Source organism: Monodelphis domestica, chromosome 5, assembly GCF_027887165.1.
Source record: "Monodelphis domestica isolate mMonDom1 chromosome 5, mMonDom1.pri, whole genome shotgun sequence".
NCBI lineage: Eukaryota > Metazoa > Chordata > Mammalia > Didelphimorphia > Didelphidae > Monodelphis > Monodelphis domestica.
In genome coordinates, this window is record NC_077231.1 from 89,313,967 (window position 1) to 89,340,815 (window position 26,849).

General features: G+C 34.9%; 1 protein-coding gene across 3 annotated transcripts; it reads right to left on the reverse strand.

Annotated features, from left to right (window-relative positions):
- Nucleotides 1–524: 524 nt before the first annotated feature.
- On the reverse strand, nucleotides 525–24,886 carry SYCP3 (synaptonemal complex protein 3). 3 transcript variants are annotated; one of them, XM_007503321.3, is made up of 9 exons: nucleotides 24,025–24,886; nucleotides 18,461–18,610; nucleotides 17,631–17,712; nucleotides 15,315–15,349; nucleotides 12,807–12,924; nucleotides 8,404–8,503; nucleotides 5,842–5,940; nucleotides 1,014–1,118; nucleotides 525–878 (listed from the first exon to the last, which is right to left on the reverse strand). In XM_007503321.3, exons 2-9 carry the CDS (start codon nucleotides 18,591–18,593, stop codon nucleotides 825–827), a joined length of 726 nt encoding a protein of 241 aa, XP_007503383.1. In that variant the 5' UTR covers nucleotides 18,594–18,610; nucleotides 24,025–24,886; the 3' UTR covers nucleotides 525–824. The 3 variants fall into 3 exon arrangements, with proteins under 3 accessions (XP_007503383.1, XP_056654745.1, XP_007503382.1); XM_056798767.1 differs by lacking the exon at nucleotides 24,025–24,886 and adding an exon at nucleotides 19,762–21,595 and having other exon boundaries at nucleotides 525–875; XM_007503320.3 differs by lacking the exon at nucleotides 24,025–24,886 and adding an exon at nucleotides 19,762–20,072.
- Nucleotides 24,887–26,849: the final 1,963 nt, after the last annotated feature.

Sequence of the window (26,849 nt, forward strand, 5' to 3'; positions counted from 1 at the left end):
GCATCGGTAAAATAATGTTCACACTTGAATGAGAACAGAAAATAAAAATTCCACATATATGATGTAAATATTAATTTGGGAAAACAGTACTTGTTTTAATAAAGGCAAATATGAAATACTCCAACCAAGAATATTATCATTACCGCCCTGTAAAATGTACATATGTTTATGACATGTCATTTCAATTTGTAAGTAATTTTCATTCCTTAGAAGTGACATTCAGATACTCTGTGCAGTCTTTCCAACTAACAAATTACTTTCTTGGCTATTTTGTTTATTTCTTTAAAAGTTTTAAAAAATATCACTTGAGTAAATTAATCAATTTACTATTTTCATTTGTTTGGTTATAAAACTTACCTGTACACATAACAGATTTTGTACTTTTTAAAAAGTTGTGATGATTTTTAGTGAGGAGGGAAAACCCAAATGTCTTCTTGCATGTTATGTCTTAGTTTTCAGTTTAACTAGCAGTTGAGACTGGTTAGCATTTTGTGCAACTAAAAAGAGCCAGTGAGGCTGAAATGTGAAATTCAACTAAATCTTTATTGCTAAAAGCCATTAGTTTTTAATTGCTAACACTCAGGGAAAAATTCACCAATACCAAAGAACTTGAAAGGTAATACATTTTAATTTGCTATTTAATATTCATATAGAAAGCTTCAGTCAATATAAAACAGAGGATCTTGCACTGATAAACAAGCTGTATAACAACAGATAACCTTAAACTAGCTTTCTTAAGCCACAGCAAAGATTTGCATTTCCTTTAGCTAATGGTTGTAATTGTGTCATATTACTTAGGTCCAAGTTCTTTCTTCAAAGAGCCATCAGAATAACATGGATTGAAGAGATTTTCGAACACTTGCCATTTCTTGCTGCTGCTGTTACAAGAAAGGAGAAATTAAAGAAATGTTTAATACTTTGATAAACTACTTTAATATACTGTTTTATATTTGATGAAATATGTAATGTTTTAATCTTAATTTCTCCAGTTAAATATATCCCCTATTACTTACAGTGTCCATCATAATTTTTTTTTGTAGCATTGCCATTTCTTTTCTAAGTTCATTTTGTGCACCTGTAAGAAGACTTTCATGATTCTTCTCCAAGTCTTCCATATTCTACAAAGTAAAAAGCCAGTAACTCAGTAATGAAATACTACTTGTCTGTTCTAAAGTTTAACAATTCATTTTTAAAATGAACTATTACTAGTGAAATGCACACAGTTAAATATTCCAAATAACCAAACACACAATTATCTTACACATCAACGTCCTGGATTAATGTGTAGTAGGGTGGGGGGAAATGACACGTGGCAGGAAGCTATCTTCTCTTCTTAGCTACAGGAAACATGGACTGAATCCTGTTAGACACTTCCTTTATTATGTTTTGCAAAAGGACCCATGTCCCAGACAACTATCAAATAAACTGGGTAATAATGAGCGGGGGTGGGAGCAGACAGGTTTGTGATAAAATACGCTCCTGCTAGAAATTGTAAGGTCCCTCTATGGGCTATACCAGGCACTGTTTTAAATGCCAGGATACAAAGAAATGTAGTAGCTGAATTGTACCTCTCAAATGATTAGTCCAGTTACTCACTGTTATCCAGATACTGTGAGAGAGATACATACATGTAAAAATGTTTATATACAGTAAAATCAGTGTGGTAGGCTGGGCTCAAATTTACCGTGGGGGAGAGGGAGGTGAGAAGAGATTTTTTAAAACAATTTTCAACCCTCCCTGCTAATTAAAATGCTCCCCTAGCAATACTTTATCAGAAAAGTACTTGGTATTGACATAAGTATATTAAATAGCTAACATTTATATAGAGTGCTTACACTGGGTCTGGCACCATGCTAAGTTCTTTACAATTATTACCTCATTTGATCCTCACAGGAATCCTGGGAGGAGGAGAGTGTCTAAAGTCTTATTTGAATTCAGGTCTTCTTGTCTCCAAGCTTTGTACCTCTCCATTCTTATTAGTAATTCTGACTTTCCAGACGGGTTCAATTTATACATTACTTCAGAATTCAAAGGGGTCTCAATGAGCTGAGTCCAACCCACACCTGAAAAGGTATCCTCTCTACAATATACCTGACAAATGATCACCCAGCCTTTGCTTAAAGACTTCAAAAGTGATTCTATTACCTCCTAAGGCAACCCACGCTACATGACTTAGTGCAGTTTCAAGCTTTAAGCCGCACCAAGACTTTTGGGGCACCTTATCTTTATGCATTATAAAACAAATATAAAGTAATTTAGGTTCAAAAGACTGGTATCCCCAGTCCACAAAAAACATCATGAAATCCTCCATTATTCTGGCTGCCCTCCTCTATACTCTTTGCAGCTTAAATCTCTCCTAAACTGGTGCCTAGAATTGAAGAATAGTCCATAAATGATCTGATCAGGGCAGAGTACTTCAGTACTAGTTTTCTTATTGTTTTGACAGATGCATTTCAATATAATTAATAACCTCTATTTTTTATTTCATACATTTAAAAACACAATTCTGAGAAATCATGCATAGGCTTTACCAACCTGTCAAAAGGGACCATAACATAGAAAAGGTTAAAGAACCTCTGTTTTAAGTCAATCAACAGATATTTACAGAATTCTGAATAACAACAGCTGGCATTTACATAGTACCAATCATGTACAAAAATACTGTACTATAAGCACTTTATAAATATAATCTCATCTGTTCCTCATGACAAACCTTAGAAGGGCACTCATCATTCTCCCTATGTGACAGTTAAGGAATCAGGTTAAGTGACTTGCCCTAGGGTTATACAACTAGTGTTGGGGCCTCGATTTGAATTTGGATCTCCTAACTATAGGCCCATAATCTCTAAGAATAAAGAGCTCTCTAAAGAAAAGGCAAATAAAGCTCCTCCCCCCTCATGAAGCTCACCTAATGGGAGAAACAACATGGCAACAACTACATACATTCTGGAGTGCTACCACAGAGATGGAGGGTAATCTTGGAAAGAAAGTCCTAACCAGGAGGGGAACCAGAAGGCAGAGATAAGGAGGGATGGAAGGCCCAGCCAGGACAAAGCAGTGTTGGAGGATGGCATGTCTAGGTTGTAAGAGGAATGATGCTGGATCAGGGCAGAGAGGGGAGAAAAGTATTAAGTAGACTAGAAGGGGAGAGATGGCCATGGTTATGAAGATCTTGGATGTAAGAGGGCCATGATCACATCTAGACCTTGGGAAATGCCCAGTCCCTGAGTGAAGAGAAGATGAGATGTGCAAAGATGGGGATAATGAAGCAGAAATCGACTGCAAGAACCCAGACAAGGGGTGAGGTCAGCCTGAACCAGGCAATGAATGGGTGTGTCCACGAGAGGCTGACCTATCAGCTCTTGAAACAACCCATTCCACTTCTGTCAAGTTCTAATGGTTACAATGGCCTTTTTTCTGAAACCAAACGTAAATTTGTCTCTCTTCCACCCATGGTTCCAGTTTATACCCCCTGGACTTAAATCAAGAAAATCTTCCTACACGTGACAGCCCTTCAAATACCTGAGCACAGCTTATCATATCCCCTCTACTGAGGCTCATCATCTGGAAATGACATCAAAAGAAAGATGTCACATTCATCATATGGGTTGGAATTCTAAAGCTGGAAAATCAAGGAATAATTAGAATAACAGGAAGTTTGGCCTTGGCGTACAAAATGAAGCAGGGTACAGAATAACAGAATTTTGTCAAGTAAGTTGCTGGTTACAGCAAACACTTTTTCAACAACCCAAAAGGCAACTCTATATATGGATATCACCAGATGGTCAATACTGAAATCAGACAGATTATATTCTTTGTGGACTAAGAAAAGGTCAATACAGTTAGTTAAAACAATAGACTGTAGCTTAGATCATGAGCTTCTTATTGCAGGATTCAAACTTAAATTTAAAAAAGTAAGGAAAGCCATCAGACCATTAAGTATGATCTAAATAACATTGCTTATGAATAGGAAGTAGAAGTGATGAATACATTTGAGGGATTAAATGTGGTAGATATGAGTGGCTGAAGAACAATGGCCAGAGATTTTCTGGAATATGACATCTTATACTTGTGAGGCTGGCTTTTTGTATCCAAGGAGGTATTTTCTCCTCCCCTACTAAATGTCATCTTCTTAGGACTCAATGATCTAGCCTGTTTAAGTCATTTTGGATACTGACCATCATCCAGTGTGTTGGCTCCTCCCAGACTGTTGTCCTCTGCAAATTTAATGTGCATATTATCTCATTAACCAACACAAAACCTAGCACCTATGCATTTTATCAAGCCATGCAATCTCTATAAAACATATGGCATTTATGCTTTGGGCCAATATATATGTGTAAGGCTGTCACATATATCATTTGCTGCATCATGTCACCACAGTGCTCATGCTTGCTGTAGCACACGGTTATTATGTCAAAGCCAGTTATTTTTGTATTGTTTATGATGTATATTCATGGGTATTTAAGTAGACTCCATATAACTTTCAAGGACTTCACTGACAAATAAGACTTTGTGGAAGGACCAGTGATATCCAAGCAGAGAATGTATCAGTATGAATTTTGCACAGGGGAGTTTTAAAAGAGAGTACTGAGCTTTGGGAAAGAGCAATGAGAGAATGTGAAACAGCTTGCTAATCCCCACCATGTCTTTTCCCTTTGGAGGGGCCCTTTAGCAAGCAACACCATCTCCCAATAGAGGTTGCTAGTGTATTCCAATGTGCTGAATCTATAAAACAGATACAAAGCTCTGTGTGTGTGTAAATGGAGACCTGTGACAACAGCAGGCCAAATGGACTTGCTTCCAGTATACTCACTGCTTTCATCAGTGCATGCAGCCTCCTGGAAGACTCTATTGCTTAGGCAGTATAGATTAGTAATACTATAACGGGACTGGGGGATGGGACACAGGAGGAAGCAACACATGAAATGTGTATAATGGATGCTTTGAACTCTGCTACTAATAGCACTACAATGATCAAGAACAATTCTGTGGAAATTATGAAAAAGAACCCTATCCAATCTAGAGAAAGAACTATGGGAGAAGAAATGCAGAAGAAAAACATATGATTTATCACTTGATTATATGGGTATATAACTATGGGTGTATATGGGTATAAATTTTTTAAAAGATTATTACAAATATGAATAATAGGGAAATAGGTTTTGAGTAATAAGATATGGATAAAACAGTGGAATTGCTTGTCAGCTCCAGGAGAGGGAAGGAAAGAGAGGAGGGAAGAAAACATGAATCATGTAACTATGGAAAAATGTTCTAAAAAAATAAAATAAAGTGGGGAAAATAATGGATGTTTTGATAATATGTTCCTTTTACCACTTTGTTTAAATGTTTTTCTATAGTAATGATATTTATAGAGGTAATTGAGGCATATAAAAAGGATGTAAGGAAATTTGACTGGATACTCTCATCCTCACTTCCTGGTGTCCCTCGCTTCTTTTAAGGTCCATCTAAAATCTTGTCTTCCATAGGAAGCTTTTCCAAATGTCCCTTAATCCTAATGCCCTCCTTCTGTTGATTATTTCCAATTTATCTTGTTGGTAGCTTATCTATACATAATTATTTGCAGGCTGTCTCTCCTTTTGAGCTCCTTGAGAGGAAGGGTTCTCTTTTGCCTTTCTTTATCTTCCAATGCTTGGCACACATTATGCTCTTAGTATTTAACTAACAGCTGAGTTAATAAAATGTCATAGACAAAGGTAACTTCTAGAGCATGATGAAGTATTAAAGGACAGTTTTTGTAAACATTTTTCATCAATTCAGAAAAACTGTTAAAACTCACATAACATTTTATAAAAATATTAGATAATACAGATACCAGACCTTTAGAAATTGTTCATACAACTGTTTAATTGTTTTCAGTCTCTGACTCTGAACTATTCTGGCTTGCTGAAAAACCTTTTGTTGTTGTCGAAACATATTCTAAAAACAAAAATAAGAGTGTTACAATCTTACAAAATTACAAAAGTAAAACTTATGGCTGAAAAAAATTAAACATTGGATTTAAGTAATGATGGAATTAAAGGCAAGGCAAATTCACTACCATCATGGTCTAACAATGTGATTTACCTGTCATAATTTAAAAAATCATTATTAAAGAACAAACATATTTAGCTATATTGAAAGATAAGATATGGATATTATCTTAGTCCCCAAATAGCAAAGAAAGATATGAATCTCCTTCCACTCAAACCTGTTCTTCTTTCTGACTTCTTTATTTCTAGCTGAATTAAGGATGACTGTGAAGTTGCAAACCTAGGCACTATAATATGATGTTCTCATCAAAAATAGGGAAGTTATAAAGGAGGATTTGAAAGTAAAGTTCTTTACTGAAGCATTTTCTGATAATTTCAATGCTAGTCAATAACTATTCCATACTTAAACTTCAGATAGATCTTTGTTTACCCCTCTTCCTGTGTTTATTATGCATTATTTTGTATCATAGTGATTCTCTGTCATAGTCCTCTACTAGATTATAAACCCCATTGGGTCACATTTTATCTAAAATTCCAATTTTTCCCAATAGTGTTGTGTACACGGTTTTCAACAAGTGTTTTAAAAGCAAAAGGTTTACAAAGTGCTTTGCTAATATTATTTTATCCTCACAACATCCCGGAGAAGTAGGTGCTATCATGTCCTCATTTATATATAAGGACCTCAGGTAGACAGAAGTTGAGTGACTTCCCCAAGGTTACATAGCAATTAATCTAAAGGCCAGGTTTTGAAATTGGGTCTTCCTGACTCCAGGTGTATCCATTGTGCCACCTAGTTGCTGTGTGTTTTTGTGTGTATGCATAGGTAAAAAGTTTTGCTGAAGACATATAATACAAAAATAAGAAAAATAAGGTGATATATTTAACTACTATTTATTGATGATAATATTTATTACATGGTAAAACCTAGTTTATAAGAGGGTTTCAAGTAAAAGAGGACATGAACTGAAGTATGATTTTGTGAGAACTGGTTAGCAGAACAGTATAAATAATCAAAAGTGAACTATAATAATCAGACTAAATTACTCTTTCTAGCATCTGAGACCCATCATCTGCTTGGCCTAATCTTAGTCTCCAAAGCTCATCAGCCAGCTAGTCTAGTTTTTATGCCTAATACAAACCACACTTATTTACCACCACATTTTGGTTCACAATGTTCCTTCTGTCTATAAGTCAGAAGTTCCTTAAGTCTAGAAGTTCCTTACGTTTCCAACTAGTCAGTTGCTACTTAAAGCCTTTCCATCTTCCAAAAAAGATTTCCATTACAAGAAATCTTCACTAAGTACTCAAATTTAACCTTCCCATCTTGAATTCCTGCTTTTACTCTGCATTATTATTTGCTTCATATTTATATGGTTTATCGTTTCATGAGATTATAAACTCCCAAGAACAGTATCTCATTGCTTTTTTGTAGGCAGTGTGGTATAGGATATAGAGTAACAGACCTGAAGTCTCAGGAAGACCACATTTTTAATCCTGCATCAGACACTTATTAGTTATACAACACTAAGTTAAAAGTCCTGCATTTAAAATCCTATATGGAGAACCAGTGCATAGCCATTTCTACTTAGAAGTTCTACTACACATTTTTAAAAAATTCTTCCTTTCCATTTGAGAATCAATACTGTGTAGTTGTTCCAGGGTACCAGCAGTAAAGGCTAGGCAACAGGGGTTAAGTGATTTGCCCATAGACATACAGCTAGAAAGTGTCCGAGGCCACATTTGAACCCAGGACCTTCTGTTTCCAGCCCTGGCTCTCTATCCATTTACCCACCTAACTGCACCCCCCAACAATTAATTTTTAAATAACATGGTAGTAGAGGTACTTTGGCTATTTAAGAATCAGAAAAAATTTAAATATTAAGTTGTGATTTAAGAATATTTATTACTAATTTTAGTTATGAAACAAGAAAGTTACAACCTATATTAGTAGTATTCTGTCACTTTTCGAATTGTCTATTTTATTTTTAAGAGGAAAGGAAAGGAAAACATGACAAAATGAAAAGAAATGCATGCAAAGGAAAGAGTACTGGGTTCAAATTCTAGCTCTGATACTACTTTATGAACACAGCCAATTAATTAAAATTCACTGAGCTTTAGTTTCCTCATCTATAAAATAAGGAAGACAATAATATCTGCCTGAAGTTGCTATAAGGAAAGTGAGTTAATACTAAAATGATTATTTTTGATCTCTTAAAATAGAAAGCATTCTTTTCTGTACAGATGCCAAGTCTGAACCTGAATCACAGCTAACAAGACCATAAAACATAGCAAACGATGAATAAGAATAGCCCATTCAGTTCCACAGGATTATTACCAGGCAATTATCTGTATTTTCTATTCTTAATTATAACATATATAAATTATATAATATTCTAGGCATGATACCAACAGCTAGTTTTTCTTCCTGTTCCTCAGCTTTCTGAACATCCACATCCCACTGCTGAAATAATGTCAGGAATTGTTGAGAATATTCATGGTTGAGTTTCTGCCTGTTAAAAGAATCATGAACATTATCATTACCATTATTTAAATTAACCTGTTAATTTCCCGAAAATAACTAATTTAAATAAATGATCAAGCATTTCAGCATAATGGGGAAGTCACCTTGAGTGTCAAAGACAATGACAATGGAGTACATATTTTAGCAAATTCAATAAAAACTTTAAACATCCAGCCATGGACTATCTGTCATTGCAGGACTAACTTATCTAGATTTAGAGACACTTCCCGAAGACTGGTCACCAGATAGTAATTATTTTTGACCATAGCAACTAATTAAGAAAAATGACTAATGCACAGAGTGGTTGCAATCTGCCCTAGCAGAAGTGGTACCCAAACTGATGAAATCACAAATCCCTGAAATATAAGTAATTTATGTAAGATGAAGAATATTAAAAAAATGTTCTGAGTCATGTATTACCTTGTTTATTGGTTATGATAAAAAAGAAAAGTGCCCAGGACTTTATTTCCTATAATGCCAACAAAACATCATTCACTGGGAAGAATTCCCTGTGCTCTAGTTCCTACTTCTTTGGTCACAGAAAGGTAATGTCACCAGGTAAGTACTCTTCCTGGAGAGTTTTCTGATAGGTGGGTAGTTAAAAAAAGCAGAACTGGCAAAGAAGAGATGAGAAGAGCCAGAAAAGGAAAGCTACAGACTAAAGTCCCAAGAAGACAGAAGTGGTGATTCATGGAATGAATGAGATGGCCATAGACATTCCTGAACTCAGGAGTATCTAAATTCTGATGATCAAGCTGAAAGGTTTCCTTAGGAGTACATGCAGCAGGTAGCAGTGAACCCTAAACTCTTGCCAGTGTTCTGAAATAATTATATTATGCTAGCTGGTAGAGATTATAATCCTTTTGGAATTATTTGATTCTCTTACACTGCTTTTCTCTTGATTAAATACTTTTACATGCCTCTTGCATGTTCTGTAAATAAACCATGTGGACCTGGGATTTGATTTGCAGAATGGTTATTAACAACTCACAGTGAGCCTACAATGACAGAAGTCTCTACTCCAGGGCAAAAGTCTTCAGAGTTTTCTGGTACCTCATCTTATACAGAGTTTCTTTTAACATAAAATTTGGTGACTTTTGTTTTTGAAAAAGGATGGAATTTTTATCATGATTTGAGAATAGGGTTTTTTTTATTTGGAAAAAATGTAACAGTTTTTTATTAATTGGAAAAAATTAAGGTATAATTGTTGGGGGGGGAAACATACTTTTAAATGTTCTACCAAATTATCAAGTGATAACACTTATATAACCCAGTGGAATTGGTTGTCAGCTCTGGGAGGGGGGAGGGAAAGAAAATGAATCATATAAACATGGAAAAATATTTTAAAACAGAGCTTTAAATAAACCCTGACCTCTCAAAAAATGTTCTACCAAATTAAATGTTTTTGAAAAACTGATAAAAATATCAAATAAATACTAAGGAAAACTAATTATGTCAAAAATATGTATGATGCCATATTAATATTTTAAAAGGATAAAGGCATTCATTTCAAAATATAAGTATGAATTCATGACATAATTAGGTTATATAAAATTTCAGCCTATATTTATTTTTACTGTTTTCTATTTTAGCACCGCACAGATTTAATTCTTTTTTAAAACCCTTACCTTCTGTCTTGGAATCAATACTATGTATTGGATTCCAAGGCAGAAGAGTGGTAAGGGCTAGGCAATGGGGGTCAAGTGACTTGCCCAGGGTCACACAGCCGGGAAGTGTCTGAGGCCAGATTTGAACCTAGGACCTTCTCATCTCTAGGCCTGACTCTTAATCCACTGAGCTATCCAGCTTCCCCCTGCACAGATTTAATTCAACGGTCATTTGATCAAACAAAGTTCATAAAGTATTTCATAAACTCATAAATGTATACTAGTTAAAAAATAAAAACAAATGTCTTTTTTTTAAACAAAGAGTAACAAATAAGATCAGATGACTGAAAGATGGCTATGTGCAAGGTGAATTAGAAGAGCTTTATAGAAGAGGTAGAATTTAAGTTGGTACTTAAATGGTGAGAAGAAAGAGAACAGTAGGTAGAGAAATCAGGAGGAGAAAGGAGACTCAAGGTACGAAAAAACTGTAAACAAAGGAAGAGAGGTGGAAAATCATAGGGCGAGGAACAAGTAATAATCCAGCAAGCTGGAATCTAAAATATCTGAAGGTAGTTATATGAGACAAAGCTGTTAAGGTAGAAAGTCATAAAGGTAGATTCTAGAATCCTGCATGGCAGGGTTAGGAGACTAAATTTTGTTAAACAGTGGAGGTAGAACATAGAATTTTTTAAAAAGGGCCATGATCTGCTCATTATGTAGGATGAAAGATGGGGAAGAAATGGCAGCAGGGAGAAAGATTAAGGAAGCTATTTGCAGCACTACACCCAAGAGTTAACAATGACCTAAACTGGGATAACAAAAATGCTGTAAAGATTTGCCAATCATTTGAATATAGTGGATGAAAGAGGAGTCAAAGATGAAAGAAACCAAGATAGATTATTGGAAGAATAATGTCACTGACAGAAGGAAATCAATAACAGTAAGCTTTGGGGAGAAAAGATAGGTTGTTTTGTGGCTTTTAGTGCTTGTAGGACTATCCAAGTAGATATGAAAAGAATGAGGTCCAAGAGAGACCCATGTCATTTAGCCAGTGGAGGTTCAGAGAAATGAAGCTACTTGCCCCAGTTTAACAGGATCAAATACATACTGAAGTCCAAGTCTTGTGACTTCAAGCCCAATGTTCCTTCTATCCAACCATAAGGAAAAGATAAATGATTTCTATGATCCCTATGTTCATATATTGTTGTGAGGGACAAGACCTAGAAAAGAATTTTTGCACTACAGTAGTCACTTCATTCAGAACCTTGGCCTTCACTTGAAGGGCCACTTCCTGAGCTCTGAGAGTAAACAGCAGATCAGGGCCCTGGAACATCCACTCAGACACAACATATGACTACTTTTAGAGTACTGAACTTCTATTTCAGATTGACATTCAGGAAATGCCTATTTTCTTCCTAAGAAAGGCATGCTGTGAAGACTGATCAAAAGCAGAGGTTCTTAACCTAGAGTTTGTTAACTTTTATTTTAAATTTTAACCATTTTGGTTTTCTTTGTAACTCTCTGCATTTTATCTTACATTTTAAAAAACATTTGCAGGAAGAATCCATAGGTTTCAAAAGACTACACAAAGCACGGCACAAAAAAGGTTAAGAAGCCCTACTCTAAATAAGCATAAAGCTACTCCACCTGCCAGAAGTTTGAATCTTTAAGAAAATGGATCCCTTTTCTCTCTACCCTGAGGCAGATAGGTGGTACAGTAACAGAGCACTAGACCCAGTCAGGAAGACCTGAGTTCAAATGCTTCAGACATTCACAAGCTGTGTGACCTGGGTGAGTCACTTAACCTCTGCCTCAGCTTCCTTAACTATAAATCAGGATATTTGCATTTACTTTGCAGAGATGTGACAATAAAATAAAATATATGTAAGGTACTTAGCACAGTGCCTGAGACATAATAGTTGAGCTAGAAATTCTTATTCCCAAAATAGACAATACACAAAAGATAGATCTAAGAACAAATCTTTGAACAATAGCCACCTTAAAGGATCAGAAAGAGAAGGGCCAATAAAGAGAATGATAAAATCTCAGAGGAAATCTTTTAAAGGTCTTCTAGTCCTATCTGAAAAAGGAATACCTCTATAGCAGATGGTATCAAACTACAATAGAAATAGGGGCTATTAATCTGTAACTAAGGATCCCTGTGAGTTGCATATTAATGTAAAAATGTAATGTTTTTATTGTATTTTTTATTTTTCTGTTCAGTATTTCCAAATACTTTTTAATCGAGTTCAGGTGTCACATAGTGTTGTGGACTATATGTGCTCTATAGCACCTCTGACAAGCAGTCACCCTACCACTACTGGCTGTTCCCTGGGGAGAAAAAACTCAAGGAGGAGTCAGAGGCAGGAAAAGAACCTGAAGACAATAATACAAAGGAAAGACTGTCAGAAGGAATGAGTATTTAATAGCATTCAGTTGCTACACAAGTTAACAAAGATGAATAAAGACTGAAAAAAATACCACTGGACTTGATGATCGTGAAGGGATTTTCCTTTTGAGGCCTGAGATACAAGATAGCAAAAACTCTTTTCTCTCTCATATTGAGAGAAAAAAAATATATATTTTTCAGCTGATATACCAATAAATACAAAACAAAATCACCTTTTCGATATAGATTTTGCACTTATGTTGAAAACAGAAAAAAATACTAACATAAATTCTTACCTTTGTTCTTGTTGTGTTTTCCAAACATGCTCAATTTTCTGATTACTAGTTTTAAGAGAAGCCTTAGTATACATTTCCAATCTTTTCCTCTTTGCAAGAAGAGCCTTGTTAATATCAGCTATAATGAAATATTTATCAAAATCTCATGTTGTGGAGTTTACATGTTGACCATATAAGTCTAAACAAAATAATCTAAGTAGACAGACAATTCATCAATACTATGAAATCATGATGTATTTAAATTTAAAATATGCATTGTACCAACTGTTTAAAAAAAAAAAGGTGGTTCTTTCTCTAATTTATAATCTTAAAAAAAAACCCACAAAACTCAGTGGGGGTTGACTTGTTCAGGGTTACACAGCTAAGAAGTCTCTGAGGACAGATTTCAATCCAAATCCCTCTGTCTAGGCCTTGGCTCTCTAGCCACTGAGCAACCTATCTACTCTCTATAATCTTTACCCTAAGAAAAATACTTCCAGGTAAGCTAAAGAAATTCTTGTAACTTTTTATAATAGCATCTAAACTTTAGTGTTTCATCCTCTATCTCTCCCTGCATTTTGGAATAGGTTTAAGTAAAGGGTAACTTATTCTTTCTTTCCAAGATTATATGTGTATATAAAGGACCTTAAAGATAAACTCTAATTCTTGTTTTTTAAAAAAAAGTTATCAATTTGAAGAAAGTTTTTACTCAAGATATAAAATTTAGAGGACTTCTGGAAAATAAAAACAAATTCAGGAATCCCTGTCAAACTTTTAAGATTTTTTTAAGATAGATTTTTTTTTAGTTAATTAAGATAGATTAGTTCAAATCTAATCCCACCAAAAATCATTTCTATACACAATGACATAAACATAGCCTGCAAAACTATTTCATCAGTTATTACATCTAAGAATAGGCAGACTATTGTGTGTGTTTGTGTGTATACACACACATACTTTAACTTATTTATGCACTTAAGCTATAGTGTGGTACAGTGGGAAAAGCATCAGATCTGGAGTCAAAATACTGGGGTTTAAATCCTGAATTTGACATTATCTTGTGAACTTTGGGTAAAAATAACATTAAAAATAAACCCTTCAATGGTGTCAGTTTACTCCTGTGAAAAATAATAATAGCTAATAACAGCACTTATGTAGCACTTAAAGTGCTAAGTGCTTTACCAATATCATCTCATTTTATCTTCACAACAGCCCTGAGAGATGAATGATTTTATTATCTACATTTTATAGATGATTACATGGAGGGAAATGAAGTTATGTGTCTTGCCAAGGGTCAGACAGCCAAGAAATGTCTGTTGTGGTATTTGAACTAAAGGGATCCCTAGCCCCAGGACCCATGCTATTTCCAGGATGACACCTAGTAGCCTCAAATGAAAAAAAATGGATACTTAAATTGAGCTCTGAGGATATCTCTAATTCAAGATGAATGATCCCAGGTCATTTTGAGATACAATGAAAGCACCATGAGAAGAAGAATGGTTTAACTTTTGCCTTTACATCCCCAATTTCTAGTACTATGCTCCAAATATAGGAGACACTTAACAAATTTTTATTGAGTTGGGCTGGTGAGGTTTATTCCTAATGCTGTATCATTTTTATTTCTAAATACTGCTCTGACTATTTTTTATTTTTAATAGGATTCAATAATATCATTTTTCAAGTTTTTTTTCCTTCATTCCTTTGTCCTGACAATTCTGGGAATGCCCTCACATTCCCTGCCCCAGAGCAGCTTCCAAAATTGGGATAATTAAGATGTAAGAATATAAGCTCCATCCTGTCTAGGAGACAAAAACTAGTTTAGGCCAAGAATGTCTGGGGGCAGCATTGGCAATGTTATTGATTCCCTCACTGGGACTGAACAGGCAAAAGTCAATCTTAACCAGGTCTAACTTCATTTCTTCATCTAGATCAGCAAGGATACTGGAATACTATAATCAGCATTGGACTTCCCCCATCATCATGAGAGGATCAAGGAGGGACTAGAAAATATTAGCCCATCTCCACATTAAGTGTCCACCAATTAAGACTATCTACATGGGAGGGCTGAATAATGAGCTTCCAAAATGATATTTAATGACTCAAGATTAAATGAAATGGTTATGGTTACTGAGAGAATCATGCCCAAATTAATTTGTAGTAACTGGCTTATTATTAAATTAATTTTAATACCTGGAATGTTGCCTTTTAGAATTTTTAATCCTCACACTGGACTTCCTCTGGTTCCTTTTCCATACACTATTCCATAGATTAAGTTAAATGTGCATATAAACATATATATTTTTACTAAACTCTCCCCTTCATTCTCTATATTAAAAATTAGGAAATAACAATGAGGCAATCCAAAATACATACCAAATACATTTCTAAAATCAAATGCATGTGATATAGTACATAAGGCCCATAAACCTCTCAAAATGTAGCAGTTCTATGATTCTATAGTCTTCTACAAATTTAAACAAGCTTAAAAAAAAAGAATTTCTTTAAATATAATGAAATCACAAAACATACCTCCAAATCTTTCCAACATATTCTGTACTTCACCCCTAAAGAAATTATAATTTAGTTATATATGCTTATACTTTTAAATTTTTTTGAAAACTTTTTCACAAAGCACTTTCTATTTACATTAGACTTCTATTAAAATATTTAACTAAAATATAGTTATGAAGATCTTTTTATATTATAAAAAGAATCTATATAAAACCAAAGGCAAGTATAATATGTAATGGGAATACACTAGGCACAAATACGGGAGTAAAACAAGAATGTCCACTCTTTCCCCTCGTTTTTTATATGGTTCTAGAAATGCTAGCAACAGCAATAATAGAAAGAAATTAAAGACATAAAGATAGGTAGAAGAAATAAAACTCTATTAGCTAATGATATGATGGCATACTTGGAAAATGTCAGGGAATCAGCAAAGATACTAATCTAATCCATGTCCAAATTAAGACATCATTCCATGATGTCATTGGTCCTCCTCAAAAACAAAGGATGAACAACAATCAAGAAAATAACTTCATCAAAGGTAAATGCAAAATAAAAATCCTTAAAAAATAAAATAAATCCACAAAATCCAATCTACAAAAAAATCCACAAAAATCTTCATTTCCATAACAACAAAATCCAAAAAACAATGAAATCTCAATCCAAATAACTACAAAATGCATAAAATATCTGAAAATTGACCTATCAAAGCACACAAAATACTTATATAGATACAAAACAATTACGAAGTACTACTTAAAAAAAATAACAACTAAAAAAAACCTTTAGAATATTCAGTGTTCATACCTGGGGATCAGGCCAATAAAATAAAAATGACCATATCACTGAAGTTTAATTTATGCCTTTAATGCTATAACAATCAAATTAACAAGGAGATACTTTATAGAACTTGATTAAAATAATAACATTCATTTGGGAAAAAAAGATCTAGAATATTATTGGAAATAATAAAGAGGTAGAGTTGAAGGGGGAATAGCACTTTCATATTTCAAACTATATTATAAAACAGGAGTGATCAAAGCCAGTTGATATTGATTAAAAAACAGAAAAAAGGAGATCATTGGAACAGACTATTGAAGACTAGAAAATGAAGAATCAGAAACAGTAGAATTCAATGGGAAAACAGGGACATGAGCTGCCAGAAATTAGGCTTCTATCCACACCTTAAACCATATTCCACATACATTCTAAATGGATGCAAGCCCTTGATATTAAAGCTCGTCCTCTTTAAAAAATTAGAAGAAAATAGATCTCTCACAGGTATGGGTAGATATATTCTTAACTAAACAAGAACTTAAGCAATTATAAATGATAAAACAGAGAACTTTGATTACATGAAAATGAAAAGCTTCTCTACACAGACAAAATTAATGCACCTAAGGAAGGGAAGCAGTGAAATGGAGGGGGAAATATTTTTGTATCTCTCTGAGAAGGGTTTGGTAGCTAAAATATACACGTAATTAACAAATACACACATAAACATCACTAATAGCCATTCGCTAATAAATAAAGTGGTCAAAAGATATGAAGAATCCATTCTCACAGAAAAAAAGCAAAGCATTCACAATTACATGAATCCTTATTAAGATTACTCCAAATCCTTAGTAAGAGAAATGCAATTCAAAACAACCCTGAGGTTTCATCTCATACCCTTCAAATTGGCAAAGATGACAAAAAATGCTAACAATCAGTGTTGGAGGAGTTATGGGGTGACAAGTGTGTGAATGAATTGCTGATGAAGTTGGTAGCTACAAATGGGTATAATCATTTCGAAAAGCAATGTGGAATTATGTATATAAAGCAACTAAAATGTTCTTACTCTTTTACCAGTAATGGAAACAATCCCATTACTAGGCTTATACCATAAGGAAGATATAAAGAATAAACTCTCCATATATGTCAATGTATTTATAGCAACATTTTTTGTGATAAAAAAATTGGAAAGAGATGCCCATCAATTATGGAATAGCTAAACAAATTGTCGTAAGAAATGATGAATATGATAAATATAGAGAAGTGCTAAAAGATCTACATGAACTGAAGCAAAATAAAGTAGGGAGAGCCAAAGAAATAAAATTCTGTACACAATGACAACAATGTAAATGAAAAGAACCATACACACATACAAAAATTAGAAGTAAATATAGTAAAATTATAGATTAAGCATGGCTTGAAAGAAGGCATATGGAACGGCTCTATTGGAGGAAGAAGGGATACTGTGGAAAACTATGATGATGTAAAAAACAAAAGACATCACTAAAAACTTATTTTTAAAAAAATTTAACTGAAAGAAATAAACTATTTTAATCATATTACCCCATATCTTCTTCAACTGCTCCATGATTAATAACTGTAGAAGGTCTTTTTTTCCCATGCTTTTCAATTACTGAAGTTTCTCCTACAATTTTGACAAAAGAAAAGAATCTGAAATTAAGTTTGTGACTATGTGATTCTCATGAAGTAATATTCTCATCTTTTGACCTTTTGTAAAAGACCTTTAATATATTCATTTTTAATTTTTGTATAGGTGTGTGTGGTTCTTTCCATTTACATTGTTGTAGTCATTGTTTACAGAATTTTGTTTTCTTGGATGTTTACCCTTATTCTAAGAGTAAAGCCTTTTAAAATTGTGTTGTTTTCACAACTGTAGTTGTGGTATGGTGATGACTTAAGGTGCTCATAGGCTGTGCCATAGCATAACAGCTCTGATAGAGTCTATCAAGATAGAAAGGTTTTAAGATGCCCAGTAACTGTCTGAATATCATTTGAGCATTACTTTAGCTAAAAATTAGAAGAGGTTCATTGCCAAACTGGGTAAAAGATGATGAAATTTCCACAGTCACTCAAAAAGGCCACCTATTGAGGCAGAGAAGGAAATGATCTGTATCAGTTGAAGGAGACCAAGGAGGTATAAAGTACCACCCATCTATAACTGAACTCATTTTAAGGTGTCTGAGCTCTTACAGGCTATAGCAACAGATCACAAGCATATGTAATGGGCACATGAATAAAAGAAATCTGTGGGGGGAAATATAAGCTATTTCATTTAGATTTCATGCATTATAAAATATAAAATGCATTTCCTTTCACACAACTATGGACAGTATATACTACCCATATCGAGATGTGAATGTTTTATACTGTACCTTCCCTAGCATCTTCCTCAGAACCACTCAGATCTTTCTTTTCTTCTTTATCAAAGTCATAAGCTCGGCTCACTTGAGCTTCCATTGCTGGCTTCCCAGTTTTTCCTACGTGTTTTCTTCCTGAAGGTGCCATAACTAGGCAATTGTTTACTGCAATAAATATGAGATTTTAAACACTATTTTTAATTCCAAGGATTAAATCTAAGAGATAAAGGACTGGAGAATGAAGTCAAAATGTGTAAGGGTATAATCATATCATCAACAAACATATTAAATTCTGTCTATGGGCTAGGGACTACATTAGGTGTAAGGGATATAAATACAAAACGTAAAACAATCCCTTCTTTTAAGGAGCTTGAGAAATATGGGCAAACACTAGCACATATAAAATATATACAGAAAGACATTCAAAATAATTATGAAGGCAGCTAGGTGGCTCAGTAAATAGAATCAGGCCTAGAGAGAGGAGGTCCTAAGTTCAAACTTGGCCTCAGAAACTTTCTAGCTTTGTGACCTTGGGCAAGTCCCTTAAACCCCAATTTCCTTACTGCTTTTCTTTCTTAGAATCAATACAGATTAGAGTACAAGTCTTAAAAAATACATTATTTTTATAAGGTAATGACACAAGCAGTTGTGGGGTCTAGGAAAAGTTTTATGAAAAAGGTAGTTTTTTTGCGGTATCTAGAAGGAAGTTAGGAAATGCATTCTAAGACTAGCAGATGACCAGCAAAAGCATAATCATATATTGAGTGATAATACATATATAATCCAGTGGAACTGCTTGCTTGTCAGCTCTGGGAGGGGGGAGGGGGAAAAGGTGAGGGAAAAAAACATGAATCATGTAATCATGGAAAAATAATTAAATTTTTTAAAAAAGCATAGCCATGGGAAATGAACTGTGTAAGAACAACTAGAAAGCGAGAATTGAACATAGAAGGACAGTAATGTATAATGCAGTTGAAGTCTGGTTATGTCCAAGTTATGATAAGTTGTAGAGCCAAAAGCATTTTTTATATTTTATCTAAGAGGCAAATAAGTAGCCATCTAAAGAAGAATGATGTAGTGGGTAGCTGGGAGGTTTAGTGGATTGAGAGCCAGGCCTAGAGACGGGAGATCTTGGGTTTAAATCTGGCTTCAGATACTTCCTAGTTGTGTGACCCTGGATAAATCGTTTAACTGCCATTGCCTAGTCCTTACTGATTTTCTGCCTTGGAACTAATACACAGTATTGATTCTAAGATAGAAGGTAAGGGTTTAAAAATAAATTTTTTTTAAAAAAAGTACTATATGGTTTGTCTTACCTGTTCTTAAGGAAAACAACTTTGGCATCTTTATAAAGGATGGATTAGAATGTGAAGAGAAATCTGAGGTTTAATAGTTCAAATAGGAGGCCTTTGAATTGGTCCAGATGAAAGATGGTACTTAAATACTTAATGTATTTTTTGGACTACTTTATCTTCCCACTAATTGCCTTGCCTAACTGAAGATGACTCTATCCCAAGGTTTACTCTCCTGATTTCTGAATTTCTGGCTGGCATTACCACTTTAAAAAAAAACAAACATATTTTTATTTATTTCATTAAATATTTCACAGTTAATGGATAAAAAATATTTAACATTCATTTTTTTTAAATTTCAGTTCCAAATTCTCTCCTCTCTTCCACCCTGAGAAGGCAACATATCAATTATATTTGTGAAGTCATGCAAAACATATTTCAATATTATCTATGTTGCAAAAGAAAGAGAAATTTTAAAATTATGCTTCATCTTGCATTCAGAATTCATTAGTTCTCTCTCTCTTTGGAAGTAGATAGCATTTTTTATCATGTAGTTTTAGAATTGTTTTTGATCACTATCTTGATTAGAGTAACTCAATCTTTCACACTTGATCATCCTTATAAAACTAACAATCCCTACAATAATTTCCTGGTTCTGCTCACTTCACCTTGCATCAATTCATATAAGACTTCCAAAGTTTTTCTTTTGTCATTTCTTACAGAATAATAGAATTCCATCACAACTATATGTGACAACTTGTTTAATACCAAATTGATGGGCAGCCCTTCAATTTCTGATTCTTTGCCACCACAAAAAGAATTGTTATGAGTACTTTTGTACAAATAGCTCCTTTTCCCTTTACTTTAGTCTCTTTGGGATAAGACCTAGTATTGCTGGGTCTAAAGGTATGCACAGTTTTGTAGCCCTTTTTTTATGTAGTCCTCTAGGATAGTTGGACTAGTTCACAAAATGGATTAGGGTCATCACAATTTCTGAAGAGCCCCAGACATGTTCACTTCAGTTGCAGCTCAACTCACTCTCCAAATTGTTAGTAGTTTAACATACTTTGAGTTTCAGTAAAAAGAGTCCTGACAAGGGTTCCAGTCCTGATTCTGCCACTAACTTAATATGTAAGCTTTACCATATCACATGATTTCATCCTGTCTCAATTTCTCCATCTGCAAAGTAGGGATAATAGTACCTGTTTGGTAGGTGAGTCAATTGAAGAATAGCTAACCAAAAAAGCTAAATACACAGTATGGACCCAATTTTAAAAAGCAACTTCATAACTACTACTATGTACCATGTAAAAAATATTGGCCTATGAAAAGGCCAAACACAATGGTGTTTTCTCAGTCCTCATCCTTCTTGACCTCCTTGCAGCCTATGACACCACTGCTCACCTTTTTCTCCTTGAAACTCTCTTCCTGATTCTCAATAGGAAAAATAAGGAGTAGAAGATTTAGCAGGAGAACAGATTAAGGGATGGATTAATTCTAAGCAAAACAAATTATGGGTGTACAAAATTATAGCTCTTTTTGTGATGGGAAAGACATGAGCTGATGGCAATCCAATTAAAGAATGGTTGAACAAGTTATAACATATAAATGTGAGAAAAAAGGATATAGTTTCTCACAGAAGAAAAACAATTGCTTGATCACATGGGTTGATGAGGATATGATTGGGGATATAGACTCTAAATGATCACTGTAGTGCAAATACCAGTAATACATAAATAGTTCTTAATCAATGACACATGTAAAACCTAGTGGAATTGCACATCAGCTACAGGAGAGGGTGGAGAGGGGAGGAAAAGAATATGAATCTTGTAACCATGGAAAAATATTCTAAATTAATTAAATAAATAAAAATCCCCAAATAAAAAAAAGGATATGGTTTCTGAGAAACCTGGAAAAACTTGTATGAACTGATACATAGCGAGGTGAACAGAATCAGGAGAACAATTTAAACAATGATAATATTATGGTAAAGAAAAACAACTTCTAAAAATTAGGATTTTTGACTGCTTAAATAACTAACTACTTATTCCAAAGGATTAGTAATGGATCATTCTCCCTGCCTGATAGATAAAAGACTCAGAGTGCAGAATGAGACACATGTATTTGTGTGTCTACTTATATGGCATAGTCAAGGCTGAAATTTGTTTTGCTTGACTATACATGTTTGCAAAAGATGTTTTGTTTTTCTTTCATTCACAAGGGGAAAGGGAGGAGTAGATTTTTCCTAGCTGAAAAAAAATGTGTAATAAAAAAAATAATATTAGTCATCTAAAAAAATTAAATTCACAAAATCTTTGCAGTCAATTTCTCCTTCATTTTCCTAACTATATTTGTTATAAGGGGAAGCTTCCATTTTGTGGAGAAGGGGGAAATTTAATGGATAATGATAGAGATTTAGAAAACAAGTGTGTCAAAAAAGTTTAATACTATTCACAGGAAAAAAAAATCCAGAAGGGAACATAAAGATGGCAATTTTGTCACTACTTTGTCAAGTTTCAGATAATTAAAAAATTGCATGTAATATTAAGTTCATGATATACAATCTTTTCTTTATTCTTCTAAGCTGAAATGTATTTCTAATTTTTTTTTTTAATTTAAAGAAAGGCTTTGGATAAGGCCACAGGTGATAGAGAATATACCAAAAGTAATGCCAAAAGCCAGAGTGGCCAACTGCAGTTACATCCTTCACTAGAAAGTTGGACATTATCTAATTTTATTTTTTGGAAACAGAAAACAAAGACCTCACATTCTATAAACCTCAGAGAAACTGCAATTCAAACTGAAGAAAGAAGTAATAACACTGGTTGGAACCTAGATATTCTGAAATATATTAATGGTTATTAAAATATTAAATTTTCTTTAATAAAGATGAATCTTCTGTCTCATTTTAATAAACTTTTGAAATATGCTGAGCATGATGTTTTATTTTTTTTAAAACCCTTACCTTCTGTCTTAGTATCAATTCTAAGATAGAGGAATGGCAAAGGCTACACAATCTCATGAGACTTGCCCAGGGACAGAAGGCTAAGAAGTATATGAGGTCAACTTTGAATCCAGGACCTTCCATTAAGGCCTGGCTCCCGATCTAATGAACCAAGTAGTTGCCTAGTGTGTTTGTTTTTTTAAAACCCATACTTTTGGTCTTAGTAACAATTCTAAGGCAGAGGAAAAGGATTAGGCAAATGAGGTTAAATGACTTGCCCAGGGTTACACAGCTAGTAAGTGTCTGGAGCCAAGAGTTACACAACCAGTAGAGGTCACCCCTGAACCCAAATTTCTCCAACTTTTCTCACACAAACATTGTCAAGGCCAAATGCATCCAAGCAGAGTTCTCAGAGCCTTCCCTTACAACCTATTAGATATTTCTAATTACAAAGAGAATGGGAGCGCCAAGAGGGGAGGGACTATTGAAGGGCTTTTCTTAAGTTTTCCCAGCAGCAGTGGCATAGACTAAGCACAAATTAAATGCTTGATTGACTCCAAGATACATAATGGCTCATACCTGCCTAGATTGGAATCTAGGACAAAAGTTCTCCAAAAAAAAAAAAAATATATATATATATATATGTATATATATAAAATACACATATTTTTATCAATAATATAGATTACATAATCTACAAATATTACTAAAAATAAATATAAACAAAAAATAGGATTAAATATAAATAGACTTGAGGGAGCAGGAAGGTTTCCTGTGGAAGTCAGGATTTTAGCTGAAACTTAAAGGAAGTCAAGGAGATAGGTGTGGTAGGTAATGGGTGCTAACACATTTCCCCCCAAATTTAGCAGCCTGTTAAAGTCTACTGCATTCTCTTTCTAGGGAAAATATTTTCAAATGCTAAAAGTAGAAATAAAATAAAATGTGAAGGAAACCAATTATTTTGAAATGCAATTATCCAATTGTTTGTAGAACAAGCTCTGGGACGCCAGATTAGGAACGCTCTATTCAAGCATAAAATCGTAATTTATCTTATATATTTTTTTATTTTCCACCAATTTTTTAACATTTTTTTAAATTTTGTGTTCCAAATTCTCTTTCCCATCCCTCAGAGGGCACCAAAGACTTTTTCTTCCATAACCTCTCTCCCCTACAAACACCCTAAATTCAAACCAAAAATGGTCATATCACAATAACTAAGCAAGAGGGACCTTTCTGCGCCTCAGTTTCCTCCCCAAGGCCCCGAGGCCCCTCCCCCCCTAGGACACTCCAGGGGCTACCACGCTCCCATCCAGACCTCGAAGAGCAGGCGTGGAAAGGCTTACCGTTGTCCACACTGGCTTTGGCTGAGACCCTGGGGGCCACTGCAACCTTTAGCCCAGGACCCTGAACCACTCCTCAGACCTTGAGAGCTTGGGGGCTAGAATGAGACAAGAGGAAATGAGGACTGCGCCTGCGCAAGGCTCGAGGCGGGAAAAGAGGCACGCGCTCCCAGGCTGTTCTGGTCCTATTGCGCAATCGTGAAGGGCTGGGTGGGGAGGAGCCAGCCGAATGAGGAAAGCATGGCAGGGGGAGAAGGTGTGGCAGAGGGGGAGGGGAAAGGGAAAGGGAAAGGGAAAGGGAAAAGACAAGGGAACAAGGAAGGGAAGGTGAAAGAGAGAGAAAGAAAATGGGGAGAGGGATGAGAAGAAACAAGAAAAAGGGAAGGAGGAATAGAGAGAAAGAGAAAAAAGTGAGGGGACGAGGAGAGAGGGTATAAGGGGATGTGTGACGGTAATTGTTTAATCTTCATTTCCTTTAATTAATTAGAAAAAAAAAACCTCATTACCTTCTGTTTTAGAATCAATACTGAGTATTGGTTCCAAGGCAGAGGAGCAGTAAGAGCCAGGCAATTGGGGGTTAAAGGACTTATTAAGGGTCAGGATGCTTTTTCTATCTGTCTCTGTCCCCCTCCCCCTTCCCTTTTCCCCACTCCCTGTCACTTTCTCTTTCCTCTTCTTTCTTTCTCCCTTTTTCTCTTCTCTTCTCCCTTTTCCCCTCTAACTCTCTCAGTCCTTTGCCCTCTCTCCCTGACTCTATTCCTCTCTCCATCTCTCCCATTCTCTCCTGCAAATATATTATAACATGTTTTAGAACCAATAAAAATTTAGAAATTAACCATCAATTTAAACTATATATTTTAAATATTCTCAAAAAACAATTCTATCAGCAGGGCTTCTGCTAACAACTTTGTTACAGGTGTCATTTCTTTTTCTCTGGTTTCATTATTGCCTTTGTACCCCCTAGAGCTTAATACAGGGGCTAACACATAGTAGGTGCTTACTAACGTCTATTTCTTTTTTACCATGCTTTTTGGTAGTTTAAAAAATGGATGACCTGCAGTCTTTTCTTTAAGATGGCTCCATGGCTCCATCTGGTGTCCTGACAGAGCTATACTCAGACCATTCTAATTTTTATTTATTTATTTTTTAAATGTAGGAAGCATGAGAGAAATGAGGCAGCAAAGCCAGTGGTTAAATAGCTTACCCAAGGTTACCCACCTAATAAATGTCTGACACTGGGTTTGAACTCAAATCTTTCTGACTCCAAGTCCAGCCTTCTATCCACTAAGCCAAGTTTACAATTGTAAATACACATGGGGGCAGGTTTTTTTTTAAACCCTTACCTTCCCTCTATGCGAAATAGAATCTTAGAAAATTCCACTTCACACACCTCTTAGAATCATTACTATGTATGAATTCCAAGGCAGAAGGATGGTAAGGGCTAGGCAATGGAGGTTAAGTGATTTGCCCAGGGTCACATAGATAGATGTATCTGAGGTAAGATTTGAACACAGCATCTCCTGCCTCTGGACCTGGCTCTCTATCCACTGAGCCACCTAGCTGCCCTGATATGTCTGTTTTTTTAGTTAATAGCAAAACAGAAATCAGAATGGAGAATATATTGCAGAGAACAGAGTGTGAAAGAGGTCTCCCACTAGGAGTGAGAGAACAGCTCAACTAAGAGTTCTAGATCTTTCACCTAAAGGGAAATTCCCTGAAATCTCTAGTGTGGTTAGTAGGAGACCAGGACTCAATGGAGATTGCCTGCTGCTCTCATGTTAGGGTCTTCCCAATCTTTTCTTCAGCAACCGAAAGTAAGGTTGGCATGGCACCACTTCGCCTCACAAAGTTTTGAGGTTCAAAGGAGAAAATCCATATAAAGCAATTTGTAAACCTGAAACTGCAGTATAAATGTTAGCTATTATCAGCAAATACTGTCAAAGTTTAACAAAGAGACAGTTAATGCAACGGACTGCAACTCCTCAGTCTAGCTCCAAAGTCTCTTCTAGGTGGCAAAACTATACTTCTCTAACTGCTCCCACTGAAAATATAAGCTACCCTGGGATCAAGGAAGCCTTTTCTTGTCTAGAAATGCCTTCATTCCAGAGAAGGGCTGAAAAGAATTATTTCAGTTTGAATGTGGAAGGCATTTATAAATGTAGTTAGAAATGGGAACATTTATATTCTTTGTGAAGAGACCACTAGCTGGCACTGGTGAACTATAAGGTAGAAATTAAACATGATAAAATCACATTGCATGTTCAGACAACATAAGTAAATTTTAAAAGTTGTTGGTAACTTTAAAAAGTGTTGGTAAAGAGTCAATGTTTGGGGGTGGGGTAGCTAGGTGGCTTAGTGAATTGAGTGCCAAGTCCAGAGACAGGAGGTATCAGGCTCAAATCCGGCCTCAGACACTTCCTAGCTGTGTGGCCCTGGACAAGTCATAGAACACCTCCTGGCCTAGCTTTTACCACTTTTCTGCCTGGGAACCAAAATACTCAATATTGATTCTAAGATGCAAGGTAAGATTTTAGAGAAAAAAAAAGAGATAAAAAGGACTGAAGCTAGAAATCACATCTCACACTTAGAAAACTGGTTATGTTCCTCTTCTATAAAAGAAAGCATTGGATGGAATAATCCTTCCTGTTCTAATATTTCTTAATTCTACAAGAATGAATCATTGAGGTGAATTTTCATTTTTAAAAAAATATTGTAATGGCCACTTGCCATTCTTGTCTGAAGATGTAGTGCTTTTAATTTCAGTAATATTGATATGGGAAAACTTGTTTAATGTTTTAAAACTGACCTAGAAGAAGGATGAAAAAATG

Bases quoted from the DNA above. Each gene is read 5' to 3' on its own strand.
- SYCP3 (XM_007503320.3), bottom strand. From the start codon at position 19,789: ATGCCAAAGTTGTTTTCCTTAAGAACAG. The intron at 8,504-12,806 runs GTAAGAATTTAT...TTCTTTTAACAG, and splicing joins AAAACACAACAAGAACAAAG to GCAGAAACTCAACCATGAAT. The intron at 1,119-5,841 runs GTCTGGTATCTG...TTTACTTTGTAG, and splicing joins TGTATGAACAATTTCTAAAG to AATATGGAAGACTTGGAGAA.